Genomic DNA, 18,368 nt, shown 5'->3' with positions numbered 1-18,368 from the left:
TGCAATGTTCTTTTATTTTATATAATATAATCCGCGATGTTCCTATCCCTTTTGGAACGAAGTTCCTTATGGGACGATGCGGAGGGGTACCCTAACCGGGAAACAACTTCCATGACGTAAGATGTTTATTAGTAATGCACACAGTATACAACTTGACTTTGTAATAACGTATAAAAAATAACATTTTTTTATCATTCATTGACCACGATCTCAGATCGTTCGTTTGCGCAGTACACTAACTCATAATTAGACAACCGTGAATGAAGTGTACCATAATAGGTTCGCACGTTACCGAATGACCATGGGTTGTTGCGAAACCTCCAGTTTTATTTTCTTTATAGCTCGAATAGAACTTAAAATAAATATTTTTATAATAAGGAACTTCGTTCCTATCCGGTGTCCCACGACACCACACATCTTTTTTTTTGGTCCGAGAGCCGAAACTCGTACAAGGTTCCGCGTTTAAGGACACTCACAGATCATGTGGGACTTTTTTTCCTACCTATGTTGATAGCCTTGAGAGGCTATATCATCGTTGCCTTAGCGTGTAGGTGAGCTCTCGGCGCTCAAACCGGAGTTGTTCTAACACTGGCCATAGCAAGAGCAGAGCTTCGCAGGATCTACCAACGGATCGGAAACGCGACCCAATGAGAAAATCCGGCGAGAAACTCAATGGGCTGTGTCTATGGGTTAATTTACTCGCCCAGCCCTTCGTCGCAAGCGACGGATTCGGGGAGGACGGTGACCAGTGCTTGAGGTACCTAAAAGCGCCGTTAATGGATCGGGAGGATCAGTAATGAATGTGGGACTGTGACCTAAGACCGCAGAGGCCCACTCACTAAACGACTGCTCTGCATTTTTGCCCGGTCCCGAGAACCGGGGTAAGGTAGGAGGGTTTCCGCGGTCGACACTACAATGAGACTCACAGCTCACCTCAAGAACGCCCGGCTGACGGAGTCGTCGAGGCGACAGTCGATGACTACGTCTGCAGTTACGATACGGTGATCTTTCAGGCCGCCCCAGGTGACGCTATTAATCCGGAATACCCTGCTGGACCAGAACCAGTCCATCGCAATATACCTACCTACCCTTGCGAAATGAACTTCAGTATGTGAAGCACGTTTTGAACAAAAGCAAGCTGAACTCACCACTCTATACAATATGTCGGTGCACCAGTGTCGGAGACTTAAGGAGGGTAAAATAAGGGGATTTTTATCGACAAATCACTATCCCAATTTTCTCTTGGCCTCTCCATACTATAATGGCAGCCATTTTGTTTTTTTTTACTTCGCAGCTCAGGCGCCTGCACTGATTTAATCATTCCTATCGATGTAGACGTCTTAGGAAGACGAAAGAGGTGTCATTTGAATGCTAACTAGACTATCAATTTATGATACATTTTATTCAATATCTTTTTCATAAAATAACAAAAAAGTATTAATAAAATAAAAATTATAATTATTTATTGCATTTTTTTTTGTTTTTTATATTTTTAAATGAAAACTACTCTTGTCAAGCAAATTTTTTAATTTTTTTCTCATAATACTTAAATATTTTCATTAAAATAATCTTTACATCAAAGCCATACGTAAGATAGTTCAAAAGCTGTCATGGTTTAAATTATATGACCCTTAAAAACTTAAATAAATAACACATGTCAAACAATAAACTCCAGACCCCCGATTTCAGGTATAATTAATTGGCGTGGGCCATGGGCGTGTCTTAAAACAGCTATTACAGTGATACCCAGTAGCTTTCGGCACAACTTTTCGGTGACTATATGGGTATGAATGATAGACGACATCTTAATTGGGCCTCTTATTTTCCCCGCTTCATTGAATGGCTCAAGATTTTTGTAATTCCTGCAAACTGAATATCAAGACGCATTAAGTGAATTACCATTGACCTACCTATAGGACAAGAATGATACTATAATTAGCAATCGTCCCACCACATCAGGCCGCTGTCTTTCTCGCCGGATCCTCGTCGATCTTCCGACCCGGTAGTAGTTTCATTCGCGAAGCAGTTGCCCTTTGGTTGTTAGGTCTCCTTTGGAGGCGCTCGGGCAGCTGTTAGCAAATCCTATCCCTCCTGGCTGAACCTTGGTTCGCCCACTTGTCCTCGTGAAACTGGAAAGGCCACCGAGCCACCGGTAATCCCTCTTTCATAAAAAAAACTTGTTTCGTTGTTCACAACCCCGGCTGGAACTTCAGTGTCCGGGAGCAGTCTTGATCTTTCTGAAATTATTAACTAACCAAGCTAGGGTTAAACAAAACGGTCTCCTTAGATAAGCTAATCAATGTTAAAATGTGTTAATGGATTTAACGACAAACTCGACGTCATTGTCATAAAACTCAGGGTTATTATACCCTACAATTTCTTGTAAACATCCATAGCTTTGTAGAAAGTAATTATATAATACGTACGTTTATCGATTATTTACAAATGGAATTACCTAGTCAAGTATACATTGATATTGAAAAATAAACTCTACGTTTCGGAAATAAGGACCTTCGTAAACATACTTCGCACCGTACTTATCTTCTTAAGTATTTATCAACATTCCGATAGAGTACGTCAATAGCGTTGTTACTGCTATTTTTAATTTATTTCGACTGTTATCGTAAGTTTTAAAGAACTTCAGGTTAAGTATCGTTAAAAACAGGCAATTGCAACCATACGAGCTCAATGCGTATATCTCTTGAATTATATGAGCATGCGTGTTGGTTAATGATCGGGTCAAATCTGAAATAAAATTATATCATCTCGTTTTATGGAAATTAATTCAAAAAAGCTTACAAACATCTTAATTATTTACGACTAGCTTCATATTGTGAAATTTGGTGTCAAAAGCTTAACAAATCACACTCAGTCTTTTGTAACAGCACACGGCAACACAACATAATCTAATCAAAATGATATCTTTCTACAAAATCAGTATTGAATTAGCGATTTTCACTTGACTCATTATACTTGAAGGCTCACGATAACAGTGCGAGACGGACGGACGGTAATCGGTCGTTCAAAATGACCGCTTTGCTGATATTATTCACATTATTTATAATTTTATTGACCTACGCCTTCAAGCTTAAAGATCGCAAACCGATATTTGGTATCTACGCCGTACCGGGGAAGTGGTATTATTTAAAATATGTCGTTTTCGGAGCTCTTTATTATTACAGAAAGGTGAGTGTTGCATTTATGTTAACGTTATTCCCATCCTAGGTATTTATTGAGCTGTTCCCTGAGCCTTCTGTTAGACTTTATTGTGTCTGAAGTCCCAAGTGCGATCCCAGGATCGCATCTATATGATCGCATAGAAGAAAACGAAATTGTAATTGAACAAAGCCATAAAACCATTTCCTAAATTTATAACTCATTATAATATGTATTTAAAGAGATAGAAAGTTGAAAATTGATATGCAAATTAATGAAAAAAAAAAGGTTAATTTTAATCACAGGAAAATTCGACCGTTCAAAGCGGTATTTTTTTATATAATAATATAGTAAAAAGTAATTTAGGCCGAAATGCAAGCTATGACATTTTCGCATTCTCCGGTCGATATGTTTGCGGTACACATTTATAATGGATCTTGTGTAACCGCTTTGCACGAAGTTGACTTTAAACATGACTATTATACGGTTAGTTAAAAAATCTAAATATAGAATACGAAACCTAACTTTTTATTTATTTAAGTATTCAAGTAAGAATTCGGCTGCCGGTAATGATGGTCGGGCCGGGCAAGGCGTTAAGGCCATAGCCGATCCAGCTGACATGGAGCGAGCACAACCATTGAGCGACCATGCTAAGGTAAATCACAATTCATTAATCAATTTAGATCGACTCGGTGGTGTAGTAGTTAGCTGTCTTGGCTGTTGCGTCGAGGGCCGTGGGTTCGATTCCCACATTGGGCAAACATTGTGTGATGAACAGATTTGTTTGCTCTCTTTCTACGTGTTTTGGAACGAAGTTCCTGATGGGACGATGCGGAGGGGTACCCTAACCGGGAAAAAACGTCCGTAACGTAAGATTTTTATTCGTAATGCACACAGTGTACGACTTAACTTTGTAATAACGTACAAATTAGTAATGCACACAGTATACGACTTAAATTTGTAATAATGTACAAAAATAACATATTTTTTTATCATTCATTGACCACGATCTCAGAGCGTTCGTTTGCGCAATACACTAACTCTTATGCAAACAACCGCGAATGAAGTGTTCCACAATAATTTCGCACGTTACCGAATGACCGTGGGTTGTTGCGAAACCTCCATATTTATTTTCTTTTTACCTCGAATAGAACTTAAAATTAATATTTTTAAAACAAGGAATTTCGTTCCTATCCGGTGTTCCACGACGCCACACATCTTTTTTCTATCCATACATGTATATAAACGTATATAAGTATGTATTTCAGTCTCTAGTAGGTATCCACAATACAGGGAATCCTAAATTGGGGTTGAATGACCGTTCGTGATTTTTTCTCCATTATTTATTGATATATATCAATCAATAAAAAAGCAAACCAGCAGTGGTACCGAAAAAATAACGTATCTGGATTTTTATTTCACTGCCTATAATACTTTCGCAGGCTTTCGATGCTATATTCTTTATATCATCGAAAAGTGAAAACGAAAAGGGCGTATACATCATTAGCGGCTGCGAACGAAGACCGATGGGAATGTGCAACGGACTGTTTTATATCGGAGTAAGTTTGTAATAAAGTATTCACAAACAATTTATCATTAAGGGCACATGATGCATGATGTATGCGAGGTATCAGCAAATTACAGTTAAGACTAATTATCTCGTTGGTATAATTTTAGCGACATCGTAATCATTTGCACCTCAGATTCGCTTTCTTCAGTAGCCTCATTGAATAAGTATAGCAATATAAGTATAACAGTCCAAATGGTTCACGTATAAAGTACACATTACTATTAAGATCGTTAATGCCTTGGTCGCTTCAGTAAATTTTTTTTTATGAATTATTAGATTGTTTTTTTTTCCTTCCTATGCTGATGGCCTTGAGAGGCTATTTCAGCTTCTCCTTGACGTGTAGGTGAGCTCACAGGGCTCAAACCGGGAGTGTTGCTAACACTGGCCCTAGCAAGAGCAGTGCTTCGCAAAATCTACCACACGATCGGAAACACGACCCACTGAGAAGTTCCGGTGAGAAACTCAGTGGGCTGTGTCTGTGGGTTAATTCGCTCGTCGAGCCCTTCATCGCAAGCAATGGGCTTGGCGAGGACGGTGACCGGTGCTTGAGGTACCTAAAAGCATCGTTAATGGATGGAGAGGATTCGTAATGACGTGTTTTATGGCCTAGGTTGTTTCTATGTATAATTTTCAATCTTTTGATAAACATTATATTCTGTAGCTTACGCTCCTCTCTTCTCCTTCGCTTTACTTAGTGAATTAAACAAACAAAACCCAAGATCATAAACCTAGTGGTTTTTTAAGCTCCCAGGAAAAGGTCTTCTCTGCAGCAAGAAGATACCGGACACAGTCCTTTTTGGGGCTGAAATAGGAGAGTTCGGCGCTGAAGGGATCAAGATGACACCGGTTGAACCTATGAAGAAGTGGAATATCTCTTACAAGGGACAGATGTGGTATGATACTGTTTGCAGGTTCATTAAGGTCGTGACAGATCAATCGAATTTGCATGTGGTGAAATCTGTCCGCATATTTATTTAAATCGAACTTTTCAAATAGAAAAAGATCGATCATTTGGCTGCCAACAATTGATAGAAAATATAATTGCTTCGCGGGAGAAATAGGACAGTGCCTCTGACTCATGCTAAAAATCCAAACCTGGTGATATATTCCTAAATAAAAAACCGCAATTTGGCCGGTATGCGGACTAAAAAATCTCTTCAAGATACTATTTAGAATATTTTCGTATCTCCTTTAGTTTTAATATCTAGGTAGAGGCTTGTTGACTCAACATATACCATATTTACATTTACAGGTACCAAAACGACCCCAGTAAGTTTGTCGATGTGGACTTCACCGGAGAGTGGACAGCCACTACGAAATACTTTGATTTCGACACAGATTTGTATCCTGCGACCGTCATCAGGTCAATAGCCAAAGAAAAATGGAGCAGAGAATACTTTGAATTGCTTAAAACGTGGGTAAAATTCATTAAAACTTTTTCGTTATTTGATAATTACAAACGTTTGGCAGTGGACCGCCAATTCTCAACGCGACTAATGTTTCACTTAAATCCTCAAATTTGGTTGACGAATGAAGGATTTTGTTTCAGAGCTCACCAGTCACACTACGAACAGTTCGGCAACTTAAAATGCAAGTTCAAAATAGGGGAAGAATCATTTGAATACACTCTGCCTTCATTCAGAGATCATAGTTTTGGTGAGTTCTATAAATTAACTCATCTGTTTTGTGCTCATGTTTGTTGGTTATGCGTGTACTAATCTAGTCACTAATACTAATCAAATCCCACCCTACTGTCTTATTATTTATTTTTAACTTATTAACTAGTCCTTCGGCTGGTACCCTTATACGTTTTAATGTTTAAAAACTTTGAATCTCAATAGGAATACATTTCACATCATACTTACATTTAAACCACATTACACGTTTGATGTGTTTAAAATCATTTTAACTGAACAGTATTTAATTACGTCATAACAATAATTGGGGACGTCCTGGCAGGAAAAAATAAACCACTGTATCAGCCGGTGAGGGCCGAAATACGTTACATTACTTCAGCCATTATTAGTAATTAGTAGTAATCTCTACGCAATATTCTAAAGCTCTCTATTCCAGAGAAACTGATATTAGGCCGGTCGTAAACTTCTGAATAAATTTTAGGCCATAAACGTGACTGGACTCTTATGTACCGATATGCTTTCCATCATATCTTTTTGGAAGACGGCACCAGCATCAGTGTTGGAGTCATCTGCCAACCATCTACTGCTTCCGTGTAAGTATTTACCGTGTGATATTTTAATGCAAAAGAGCAGACAAACTTACGGTGCAATTAATGTTAAGTAAATACCAATTACAGTGAACTATTGCTGCAATAATGGGTACACTAAACGAATGCTTTTTTTACTGTTTCTTGTAGAATTTGAAACTACTATTTGGTGTTGTGACCACATTTAATCGTTCCTAATAATTGAACCGCATAAAGATTGAATTTGAACGTGAATGATTAATCAGCATTTTGTTCCTGGATTTGAATTTTTTTTATCACTCCGTACCCAGAACCGCACTATCTATGGAACGGTCCTCTGGCTCGGAGATGACATTTAAAATGATTTGAATTGGTTAAAAAGCCCAAGCAACAAACGTAGTTCATAGTCTAATACTGGCAATACATAATAATCAGGCACAAGTCACACATAGTCACTTGACCCCAAATTAGTATTCTCTGTACTATGGGAACCAGAGGGAGAAAACTGGTATGCATAAGTATCCTTGTTTAAATACATATAATTAAACTATAGATAAATATAGATATTTTACACTCTGACAAAAGCAACGAAATTTGTTTATCACTCGAAAATTTAAATAAATTACTCCGAACCACTGAACCAATTCGCCCATCTGCGGGGCTTATTTTAGCTTGGGTTATTTTTAGCTTTAAAAGGTACATCCAAATTACGATCTTATGGAAAACAAAACTATATACATAAAGAAAATTTATTTTTTATGTTTATCTTATGTGCGGGGCGCGAGTATTTTATTGTATCTCACACAATTGGCGATAGTCACAGTAGAGTGTGATCGAGTTTGATTTGTTTTACATGAATACTTACAATTATTATTGAAACAAGTACTTTAATGTTCCTTGTTAATATATTCATGCAGTGAAATTAACGGTACCTAAGTTATTAGATACATTGGGCCCGTTTTGCAAATTACAACATCCTTGACTTCTTTATCACAAATACTAAATTCACGCACTATCAATTTTTCTCTTCTCTTATCTGTTCTCTACTTTCGAAATATTATTTACGATAGGTTCGAAGCCGGTTGGATAGCCTTGCCAAACAAAGAGTCATATCCCGTGAAATGGGTGGATTTGAAGTTATACCAACACGGAGAAGGGGGGCAGGCTCCTAAGGACTACGCTTTCCAATTCAAGGCTGGTGACGAAGAGTACACAGTTCAGGTAAATCTATGTCGGAGCACACTATTGTTGGCTCAGCAGACGAACGCTAAGATATTACGCTACCATAGCATTTCGAAGTCTCATTTATATTGTACCTAATTTAAATACAAATAGACGAAGACAAAACAGTTAAATGCAATTTCTCCTATGGTAGCTTTTAACTGATTTTCATTTTATTTGTTTAATATCTATGCTAGTTTTGGTGCTAAATATACTATTATTACGAGATCCTGTAACCGCTTCGAAAAAAACATACTCGTCAGCCGGTCAATCCCGCTGTGAATCACACGCAACTGAACTGCTGGCTGATACCACTGGTTACTGGTATCACCATATAACAAAATCCTTTCATAAATAACAACCGTACAAGACTTCAACTCAATCATGGCTTATGAACTAACTTAAAGAACAGACATATAAATGGTTGTGTTGTGCCGGTCCTCGCTTTGGGGTGAGGTCTTAGAATGACACCAGCTCATTTCTTCTCGAGGGTATCGTAAAATCGACTAAGGTAAATACCGGAGAATGGGCAACAGCATTCTCTCAAAAACCAGCCAGCTTGCCGCGATCACCGAGTAGCATATACTTTACGTGTTGAGAGCTCGGGCCGGTACCACTAAGCTGTACATTTTTGCCGTGTTCTGTGTGTTTAGTGCGAGTTTTTTAACGTTCTCGATAGCGTAAAAGTTAACTCAAGTATGGAGTTGGAATGTTTGCCTTCGTTTGCCGCTAGTGGCGCTGTTCCAACTCTTCTTTTTTCTCCACCTTATCCCACTAGGTGGGGTCGGCAAAGCTAATTTTTCTCTTCTATTCTCTTCTATCAGCCCTTCATCTCAACACTCACTCCTCTCTCTCTCTCATATCGTCATTCACACACACCATCCATGTCTTCTTCGGTCAACTGTTCCAACTGCATACAAATTTAAATTAACTTTTACGCTATCGAGAACGTTAAAAAACTCGCACTATGCACACTGATTAATTGAAAACACCGATAAAGACATAACCATTTATTGCAAAATACAATCACTGTCTTTATTACGAAGAGTAACCTATTTTATTAAACGACTCTATACAACGAGTAGATAAAGTGTACATATCACATTTAATATTAGATACAGAATAGATTAGGGCAAAGATTAAATATTTGAGAGTTATGTGCCTTCGCCACGGCCGGGAAGTATTTAGAGCGTTCCGATTCGAAGGGTGGAATAACCGTTATACCTCACAGTTGAGATTTCGAGGTCATGTCACAACGTGGGTGCAGTACTGTCTGATTTACATGAGCTTAGGCGGGAGCATAAATTGGGTGATGAGCTCTTTCACTCATCTATGCAATAAAAAATAATAAAATTGACAGATATTTGCCTTATCATATGTGTGTTAGGGATGCAACACAAAAATAAAAATAAAATAAATATTACAGGTCCTAGTGGAATACGAATCAATCCACTACGTATCCGACGAATGGGATGCTCGTATGGTGGAGAGATTCTGCAAGTTCACCGTCAACAACATCCCGGGACGAGGCGTTTCGGAGTTCCACTACCGACATACCGATGGTCGGCCTGAAAGTGTTGCGAAAAACGACCCTGAATGGTACAGGAAAATGTGTCACAAGATTTAAATAAAATCCGCTTAAAGTTATTAGTGTTTTATTTATTTATAATATATTTTTATGACATGGATTTATGGATCTATGTCCAGGTTCTCATTTGATTTCCAAAAAGGGCTTATGGGTTCACCACAGTAAATGTAAACCTTCTCTAGATTCTTCCATACGGATTCACCTGATCCAATAACACTATTATCAGACGCCTGCAGTCTTTTAGCCTCTTTAAGTCGTCGTGACCTAAAGGATAAGACGTCCGGTGCATTCGTATCTAGCGATGCAGTGGTGTTCGAATACCGCAGGCGGATACCAATTTTTCTAACAAAATACGTACTTATCAAATGTTCACGATTGACTTCCACGGTGACGAAATAATATCGTGTAATAAAAATCAAACCCGCAAATTTTAATTTGCGTAATTACTGGTGGTAGGACCTCTTTTGAGTCCGCACGGGTAGGTACCACCACTCCGCCTATTTTCTGCCGTGAAGCAGTAATGCGTTTCGGTTTGAAGGGTGGGGCAGCCGTTGTAACTATACTGAGACCTTAGAACTTATATCTCAAGGTGGGTGGCCCATTTAGATGTAGATGTCTATGGGCTCCAATAACCACTTAATGCCAGGTGAGCTGTGAGCTCGACCACCAAAAAAAAAACTCTACCAATAGGAGCAGGCATACGAGGGATTCTGGTAACCGTACCTTCGTACCGTACCGTCGAAGTCCTCAACGAGTTCGACCTATACCCATACATCAGCCGAATGACTTTCTCGTCGGGTCTTCTCAGCGGGTCGTGATTAATGAATGTAATAAATGAATGTTGTGATTAAGATCCGGCAATAAATGAATTCGAGGAACAGTTGCCTTCGAGCTGTAAAGTCGCCATTGGGAGCGCTCGCGTCGTTGTTAGCAAATCCCACACTTCCTGGATGAACCTGACCTCGCTAACCAGTCTTAGAGAAACTGTAAATAATTACTGCTACTACTGCCGAAGGATTACTATCCTTCCATCCTTAAAAACTGTAAAAAATAACTGTCATCGAAAAAATAAGTAATCGAAGCGCTGCAATTTTCAAAAGCAAGAGCTAAACCAATCTCTATTATATTTTAAATAATTTACCTTCAGTAATATACTATATAACTTTATAACTCAGATTACGTCTAAACTAATCTATGTTTATTTAAAATAATAGGATCAACATTGCGACATCGTAACTAGTATCCCAACCTTGGAGGATTAGAGCTGTCCTTTCCCCGTTCCAATTATAAAACTAATCGAATTGAATGACTGGTCTGCGAAGTGGATAATTGGGCACGCGCATCCCATTCCCATATACAGTCTGATATATTTTGACATATGTATTTTCTATTATACTATGTAAACAAATTAATTTTGATAAGGATTTTTTAATACACGAATCAGTTGTAAGGTTGTAATATTTCATTGAGTTAGATTTTGTGAACTAGTAATCAATATAATGTGTGGTTTTCTTATCAGCCTGTATATATTGCGGTAGTGTTTAGGGTCCAGACTAATGGGAACAATGGGTTTTTGCTCAAACTAACAGTCCACTCGTCTCCATCAGTTCAATAAGTACAGCCATTTAGAGACACTGGCCAAAGGGTATGTAAAAAACAATTTAGATAACAAAAAAATTAATATACCTACATATTTTTCTGAATATTTCACTTACAGACTTTTCATTAAAAACACTTTTATGAATTGCAAAGTATTCATTAGACTGCAATTAAGTGAATAAAAGTACAATTTGATAACGAACATATGTTTTGCATTTAAGTCTAGCAAAAGCTTAATAATTAGAATACACATTCAATACGGAGTTAGACCAAATAATATATCCCATATTTCGTATGTATGAGTAGATTTACAACTGTGTAGGAGTTAGACTTGATTATTTTTCTATTTCTATCACGAAGCAGTAAAACGCCTTCGAATTTGAAGGGAAGAGCAATTGCTCCAATTAAAATTTCAACCTTATGTATCAAGACGGATAGCTACAGTTTGCACAAACAAAAAAAAGCAATTACAATGTTAACATCGAGTTAAAGCAAAATAACGATCATATATACAGGGATTTCACATGAAGATGGATTTCGACGCCATCTTAGAGGACGTTGGACCATTTGGTACTTACCAGAAATTAGTGATCTATCTAGTACTACTGCCTGCCGTGATTCCTTGCGGCTTCCACGCTTACGCACAGCTCTTCATGGCCGCCGATGTCAAGCATTGGTGCAGAGTCCCCGAGCTCGAGCACGTAGCTGATCAGGACCTGGTCAAGAATTTAAGGTACACAAAAATATCTTGGATCCGTTTTACAGTGAAGTGTATTTACAGTGGTGGCCTGAAAGTATCTTGCATCCGTCTTACAGAGAAGTGAAGTGACAGTTTTTGAAGTCGTCATGGCCTGAAGGATAAGACGCTTGGTGCAATCGTATTAAGCGATGCGAGACTGTGCCAGTGTTCGAATCTAGCAGATAGCTACCAATTTTTGTAATGAAAAACGTACTTAACTAATGCTCACGAACGACTTCCACGATGAAGGATTAACATCGTGTAATCAAAAACAAATCTGTAAAAATTATTATTGATGTAATTACTGGTGGTAGGGCGGCTTGTCAGCACACGCGGTAAAACTACCACCATCCTGCCTATTTTTGTCGTAAAGCAGTAATGCCTTTCGCTTTGAAGGCGAGGTGCAGTAATGCGTGGCAGCCGTTTTACTGTAAAAACTGTGACTTCGAACTCATGTCTCAAGGTGGGTGACGCCATTGACGTAGCTATGGGCTCCGGTAACCCCTTAAAACCAGGTTGGCCATAAAAATACAGTACTTACGCACGGCGAAATTATAAATTCATACTATCGTATCGCATTCTGGTGCCGAACTTAATATGCTGCATAAACCAATAAAATTTGATATAAACACCGTTTGGTTGTGTGATTTGGTATTACACCATCCCAATTTTTTTTTGTGTGTTTCCTAAACAGCCAATGCAATATGCTCGTATGCCTACAAGGGCAATAAAAAAGTTCTGTTCTCTCATCATTCAAGCCAGCCAATTGTATAGAAAAAAAAAATTTTTTTTAGTATACCACTGGAGCTGAAGAATGGCGTTCTTCAGTATTCATCATGCACGATGTACAATTTAAACTATAGCGAAATCGTGAAGAGCTACCAGAACTTGGTTGATGCTGCGGCCAATAAGGCACCCGCAGACATCATCCCTTGTACTCAAGGATGGATTTACGATAAAAGCATTTATAAGAGCACTATCGTTACTGAGGTAAATTAACTGTGTATTTTTCCTTTAGCCGGACGCAAATTAGGTTAGGTTGGCTTAATACAATAATTGGGGATTTTTGGATAGCGTCTGGCTTATGAACAAGCACTGTTAATGGTTTGATTAAATTGAAACGTCGTCTTCAAAGAGTAAGTTTTCGATTACTGAAAATAATTATTGCGCGTACCATATGCCTAATTTCATATCTTTTGCATTTCCATGTTATTTAGTTTTTTTTTTTTTAATTGTGCTTCTGTTATTCAACAATTTCGGCAGCCCATAAAACCATAGTAGCCATTCACGCTGTGGTGATGAAAAAATGGGCATCGACACTGAGAAAACCCTGTGAACCCCGAACTCTTGTACTGTTCAATAACCTATGGAATTCTCGGTTATCAGTTGGTGGCCTTCTAAAATAAATCGCCATCAGTAATAAATCCGCCCATGCAACTTGATCGAAGTTTAAATGAATGTAATGTATTTTAGTACAATAATGGTTACTCTACTCTATTTTGCGAGTTCATAGCCCTTCTGATATTTGGGGACCATATCCTGCCCATAGTATCACAGGCTGAATCCCATTGTTCAACTTTGGTCAAAGTATTAATTCCACTAGACTAGCAAAATATTTTCTAATTGAACGATTTCTTACAGTGGAATCTGGTCTGCAATAAAGATTTCTACTCGACTCTTGGACTGGTGCTACTGGCTGCTGGTGGTATAATCGGCAATTACATATTCGGCTACCTCCAGGATTCCCTTGGGAGGAAACCATCATTTTTCATCTACCTCCTTATTGAGTGCATCTTTGGCATAGCTACGGCTTTTGCACAAAACTACATAATATGGATTATTTATAGAATTGGAGTTGGGTTTACTGTTCCTGCGATCATGACTACTCCTTACGTTCTTGGTAGGTATTTTTAAATCAGCAAATTTTTATTAGAAATATAATATACGATACGATATCAAAATATCCTGTCCTTCTTCAAATAAGGCTTGACAAGACCATCGCACCACCCCCCAACGAAGTACGTTGTAAGTAGTACTATCTGTAGTAGAAGTACTATCTGGAACCGCGGCACTCACCCATAGTCCTTTTTCAAGCGAAGCTTAAAAAGTTTGAACAGGCAATGACTCTGTGCTTCTAATAAGCTATATATACATGAGCAGCAATGATCAATGTTTGTGTGCAATGTTATTATAGGTCTTTGATGTGAATTAAAGGAATATTATGCCCGCTTTACATTATTCCAGTCCAGCGATCGAATCCAGCGCTGGATTGTTTACTGGAAAAATGTAAACCGGCTCTGGAATGCACTGAAACCAGTTAGCATTCCAGTCCAGTAACTGGATTGGCGATCTACTTTTGAGTCCAGTGCGACCAATCTAGCGCAACTGGAATAATGTAGACGGCCAATCCAGTGCCATTCCAGTGCTGACCCAGTAATCACGTATTGGTTGTTTTTGCGGATTACTTCTGTTCACACTTCAACGGATTCTAAATAACTGGAATAATGTAGACGTTACAGATTACAGATTCTCGCTGGATCGCTGGAGTGGAGTAATGTAAACCGGGCATTAACAACAGGTTTTTCCGACGAACACTAGTGAAAACAACAGTCTAACTCTTCTCTTTAAAAACGTAATTGTCTTTTATTTTAGCAATTGAGTTGGTTGGACCCCGCTATCGCACACTCTGCACTATTATTTCGAATATTGCGTACTCCATGGGTCTAATCCTGCTGGCTGGTGTCGTTTATTTGGTCCGCGATTGGAGGCCCTTGGCTTTAGCAACGACCCTGCCGTTCCTTTGTTTCTTCTTGTATTTATGGCCGATGCCGGAAAGCCCGAGATGGCTGCTCGCTAGAGGACAGTTCGACAAAGCGGAGGCTATATTAAAAACGATGGCCAGGTATTTTGTTATCTTCTTACTTTATAAGCTTACTAAGTGACAATTTTGTAAGTACGTATATAGACAATATAGCTTACGTTGTTATTGAATAGTTTCTTTTTAGCTTTTTGTGAAAAAGCATCCAAAGCTTAATTATAAGATGCAATATTTAATCCAATTATTTTTATGCCGATTTCTTTAATACAGTATACGGTTTAATTAGAAGTTTTGGTTTTAAAGATAAAAATCATTATTTTAGAGAGTAATTAGTAGAGTTGAAACAAAAGGAAAATCATTTATTAATTTCATTAAAAAATAGTAAGAAATATTTAGAGCTTTTGACTGACTTTAGAAAAGTATTGAAAGCATACTAAATAAAACCAAGGCAAGCTTTATTTAAGTGATACAGCGGCCCTCAAGCATCGTGTCGCGACCCATAGGTGTGTCGCAAACACCTATCAAGTATTTCGCGAGATTTCCAATACGAAATTTTTTCCTAAGGTACTCCGGGGAGAATTGCATCTCTGGGGTTCACATACATTCATTATACAACTGTTCACCAGACGTTAATTGCACAACTACGTTTCATAGATTAACAACGTATAATTTACCTATCACCTACCTAGTACAAAATTTTTTGCACACGTACTTACGTAAGCTTATTGCGAATTTGTAAATATTTTGTCATGTTGTGCGTTGTTGAGTAAAAAGGTTTGAGAGCCGCTGCTCTACACACATACCACTGGGCTTTGAGAACTTACAATGGCCGTGCCATTAGTAAAACTATTCTTTTTTATGAACATACTTGTAAATCATCAGGATTAACGGTAAATCTCTGCCAGCCAATTATATGGTACACCTTCACCGGAAGTACGAAACCGACAAACAGCACCACGAAGTGAAAAAGTTCAAGGCGCGGAAGTACGGCATCATGGACCTATTTCGAACACCGAATTTGAGGAAGAAAACTATCATCATCACGTTTATCTGGTTCACCAATACCAGCGTATACGTTGGGTTGTCGTATTACGCGCCCGTACTTGGAGGTGATGAGTTCTTGAACTTTTTCCTGGCCGGTGTAGTGGAGCTGCCGACGTATCTGTTTCTGTGGCCTTCGATGGAGAGACTCGGGAGACGATGGACTCTGTGCATGAGTATGGTGGTCGGTGGAGTGGCTTGTTTGACCACGTTTTTAGTGCAACATGGTAAATTGATTATTACTTTTTATGTTGACTTTCAAAATAAAATTAGGTCAAAGACCTTTCCGATTATTAATAGAATGCCGATATTGACATTTCATGTAAATGTGTAGGTGATTGATCCATATTAACATTGTAAATACGAAAGTTACGTAAGACGAAATTTGATACGAAACTAGCTTCAGTTATGGAAAATAATGAAGGCCTACCTTTCATCCCACTGCTGATTTCGAATCTTTGGCTACGCGATTGTAAAGTGTTAAGGCACGCACGCGAAACGACCAGCTCAAAACTACTTTAATGATAAATATAGGCCAATTGCTAATAGTTAGATGCACGAAAAATAAACAGAAAGAGCAGATGATAATTACCCTTTTCAGCACACCAATCGCCCATTCCAATTTATCTCCTCAACATCATACGTCTTATCTGACTCAAAGTGGTCACCACTGCTATGGACATAAAAGATCAATCGAGCTACTGTCATTCGAAATAACAAACCCCAACAAAGAATCCCTTAAAAGAAAACGCTTAGCAAATAGCTTAAAATATACTATGTAGATTATTCAAATGAAGCAAAGACTATTAATAGTCCTAAAATCCACAAAATGATTAGTGTATGACCAACTATATCCGGTTCTGAATCGAGTCTCAATGAATGACAATGTTAACAACCTTTTTTTTGTCAGAAGGGAATTGCCGGACTTCCGCCCTCCATTGGGGATGGCGGGCGGGGCATGTCGGAGTCGAACCATTTATGTTTAAATGCTTATGCCTTACGTTGTTTCAGAAGCGAACGTCACTCTCGCTCTTTACTGCGTGGGAAAGATGGGCATTTCATCATCATTCGTGGTATTACCACTGATGGCTTCGGAGTTGTACCCCACAGTGGTCAGAGGTCTCGGTATGAGTCTCAGCTCAGTACTGGGCATGCTCGGACCTATATTCATACCGCTTGTGAATTACTTGGTAAGAACTTAATTTTGCATGGCCTATTCCTTAAATAACCTCGGGTGACTTGAAAATAATTTTCAATATTTTTGTACAACGTCGTACCTAAGATTTTAAAAAGTTTAATATATTTTTCGGGGCCCGATTCTCAAAATAAAAAGAGAACACTTAAAAAAACATTTTTTTTGCCTCTACTTGCTTAAAACCATTTTTTTTAACCTACTGGTACAGGTAAAGGGGAAATACTACAAACATCGAAATCTTGCATGCATGTTTGTGACAGACATATGAACAATTGGTTGGTTCTGGTCTTCTAAGTACGAAGAGCCTTAGCTTGCAGCTGAAACACTCATGATGTGAACTTTACACACAATTAGCCAATGCTATTGTTACCAGTTACCAGGCTATGGTCAACTCTCGATTCAATAGGAATTTATTCCCATTACTTTAAAATCGTGGTGGTTATTGAGGTTATATAATTACGTAAATTATTAATAAGAGACATAGAAACAATGCAAACTTCCAACTGATCGCTAATTAAATTTAGATACATCATAGCAAAATGTTTACGATGTATGAAAGACGTACTTTCAATATTATTTTAGCTCCGTTTCTATAATATTATTATTAAAGTAAAACATGCATCATCGAAATATTATTTTACCTATTAACTATGTTATTTAGTCGATTATGTTGGTTTAAGGGCTCGGATATCATGGTTCTCCCATTAATTATAATGGGAGCGTTACTCGTAGCGGGAGGTATTGCCAGTTTACTCCTTCCCGAAACACTGAACCAGAATCTGCCGCAGACTTTGGAAGATGGAGAGAAAATGGGCTTGGATACGGACTTCTGCTGTCATCCACCAGTCAAAGAAACTGTAACACACGAGCTGGAACGAAAAAACATACCAACTTGTGGAGCTTGCAATGTTTTATGTTCTTGTGAAATGATTAATATTACTCCAGAAACTGGTGAAAAAGAACCGGAAAAAAACGATTTTGTTATTTTAACCCCAAAACATACTGAATAAATTATTGGATTATATAAACCTTTGGTTTAATTCTTAAGATTCTTTATGTATTAATATCCACATCATTCTCAGTCACTCGCCATCGTAGCAGAGTTAATCCATAATATCTGGAAACACTGCCCTCATCTACGGTACGATGTCAGAAATATTCTTTGCTATAATATGCTTCTGCAAAGGAAATTTAAAATTAATAATCCTAGCGGTAGGCAGCAACTCAGATATAAATAT

General features: G+C 38.2%; 2 protein-coding genes across 3 annotated transcripts; both read left to right on the top strand.

Moving 5' to 3' along the window:
* The first annotated feature begins 2,928 nt into the window (after window positions 1-2,928).
* LOC114242183 (uncharacterized) lies at window positions 2,929-9,797 on the top strand. The gene is made up of 9 exons (XM_089730838.1): window positions 2,929-3,186; window positions 3,698-3,811; window positions 4,599-4,715; window positions 5,471-5,619; window positions 5,979-6,140; window positions 6,276-6,382; window positions 6,845-6,956; window positions 8,000-8,150; window positions 9,577-9,797. Exons 1-9 carry the CDS (start codon window positions 3,028-3,030, stop codon window positions 9,775-9,777), a joined length of 1,272 nt encoding a protein of 423 aa, XP_089586964.1. The 5' UTR covers window positions 2,929-3,027; the 3' UTR covers window positions 9,778-9,797.
* Window positions 9,798-11,278: 1,481 nt separating this feature from the next.
* On the top strand, window positions 11,279-18,158 carry LOC114242260 (beta-alanine transporter). 2 transcript variants are annotated; one of them, XM_089730848.1, is made up of 8 exons: window positions 11,279-11,383; window positions 11,853-12,070; window positions 12,871-13,066; window positions 13,718-13,976; window positions 14,729-14,978; window positions 15,777-16,162; window positions 16,950-17,125; window positions 17,811-18,158. In XM_089730848.1, exons 2-8 carry the CDS (start codon window positions 11,862-11,864, stop codon window positions 18,138-18,140), a joined length of 1,806 nt encoding a protein of 601 aa, XP_089586974.1. In that variant the 5' UTR covers window positions 11,279-11,383; window positions 11,853-11,861; the 3' UTR covers window positions 18,141-18,158. The 2 variants fall into 2 exon arrangements, with proteins under 2 accessions (XP_089586974.1, XP_028029158.2); XM_028173357.2 differs by having other exon boundaries at window positions 11,280-11,383; window positions 16,947-17,125.
* The last annotated feature ends 210 nt before the right edge of the window (window positions 18,159-18,368 follow it).

This window comes from Bombyx mandarina, chromosome 11, assembly GCF_030267445.1.
Source record: "Bombyx mandarina strain Sakado chromosome 11, ASM3026744v2".
In the NCBI taxonomy this organism is placed as follows: Eukaryota; Metazoa; Arthropoda; class Insecta; order Lepidoptera; family Bombycidae; genus Bombyx; species Bombyx mandarina.
The sequence above is the reverse complement of the archived record's forward strand: the minus strand, read 5'-3'. Positions and strand labels throughout refer to the sequence as shown.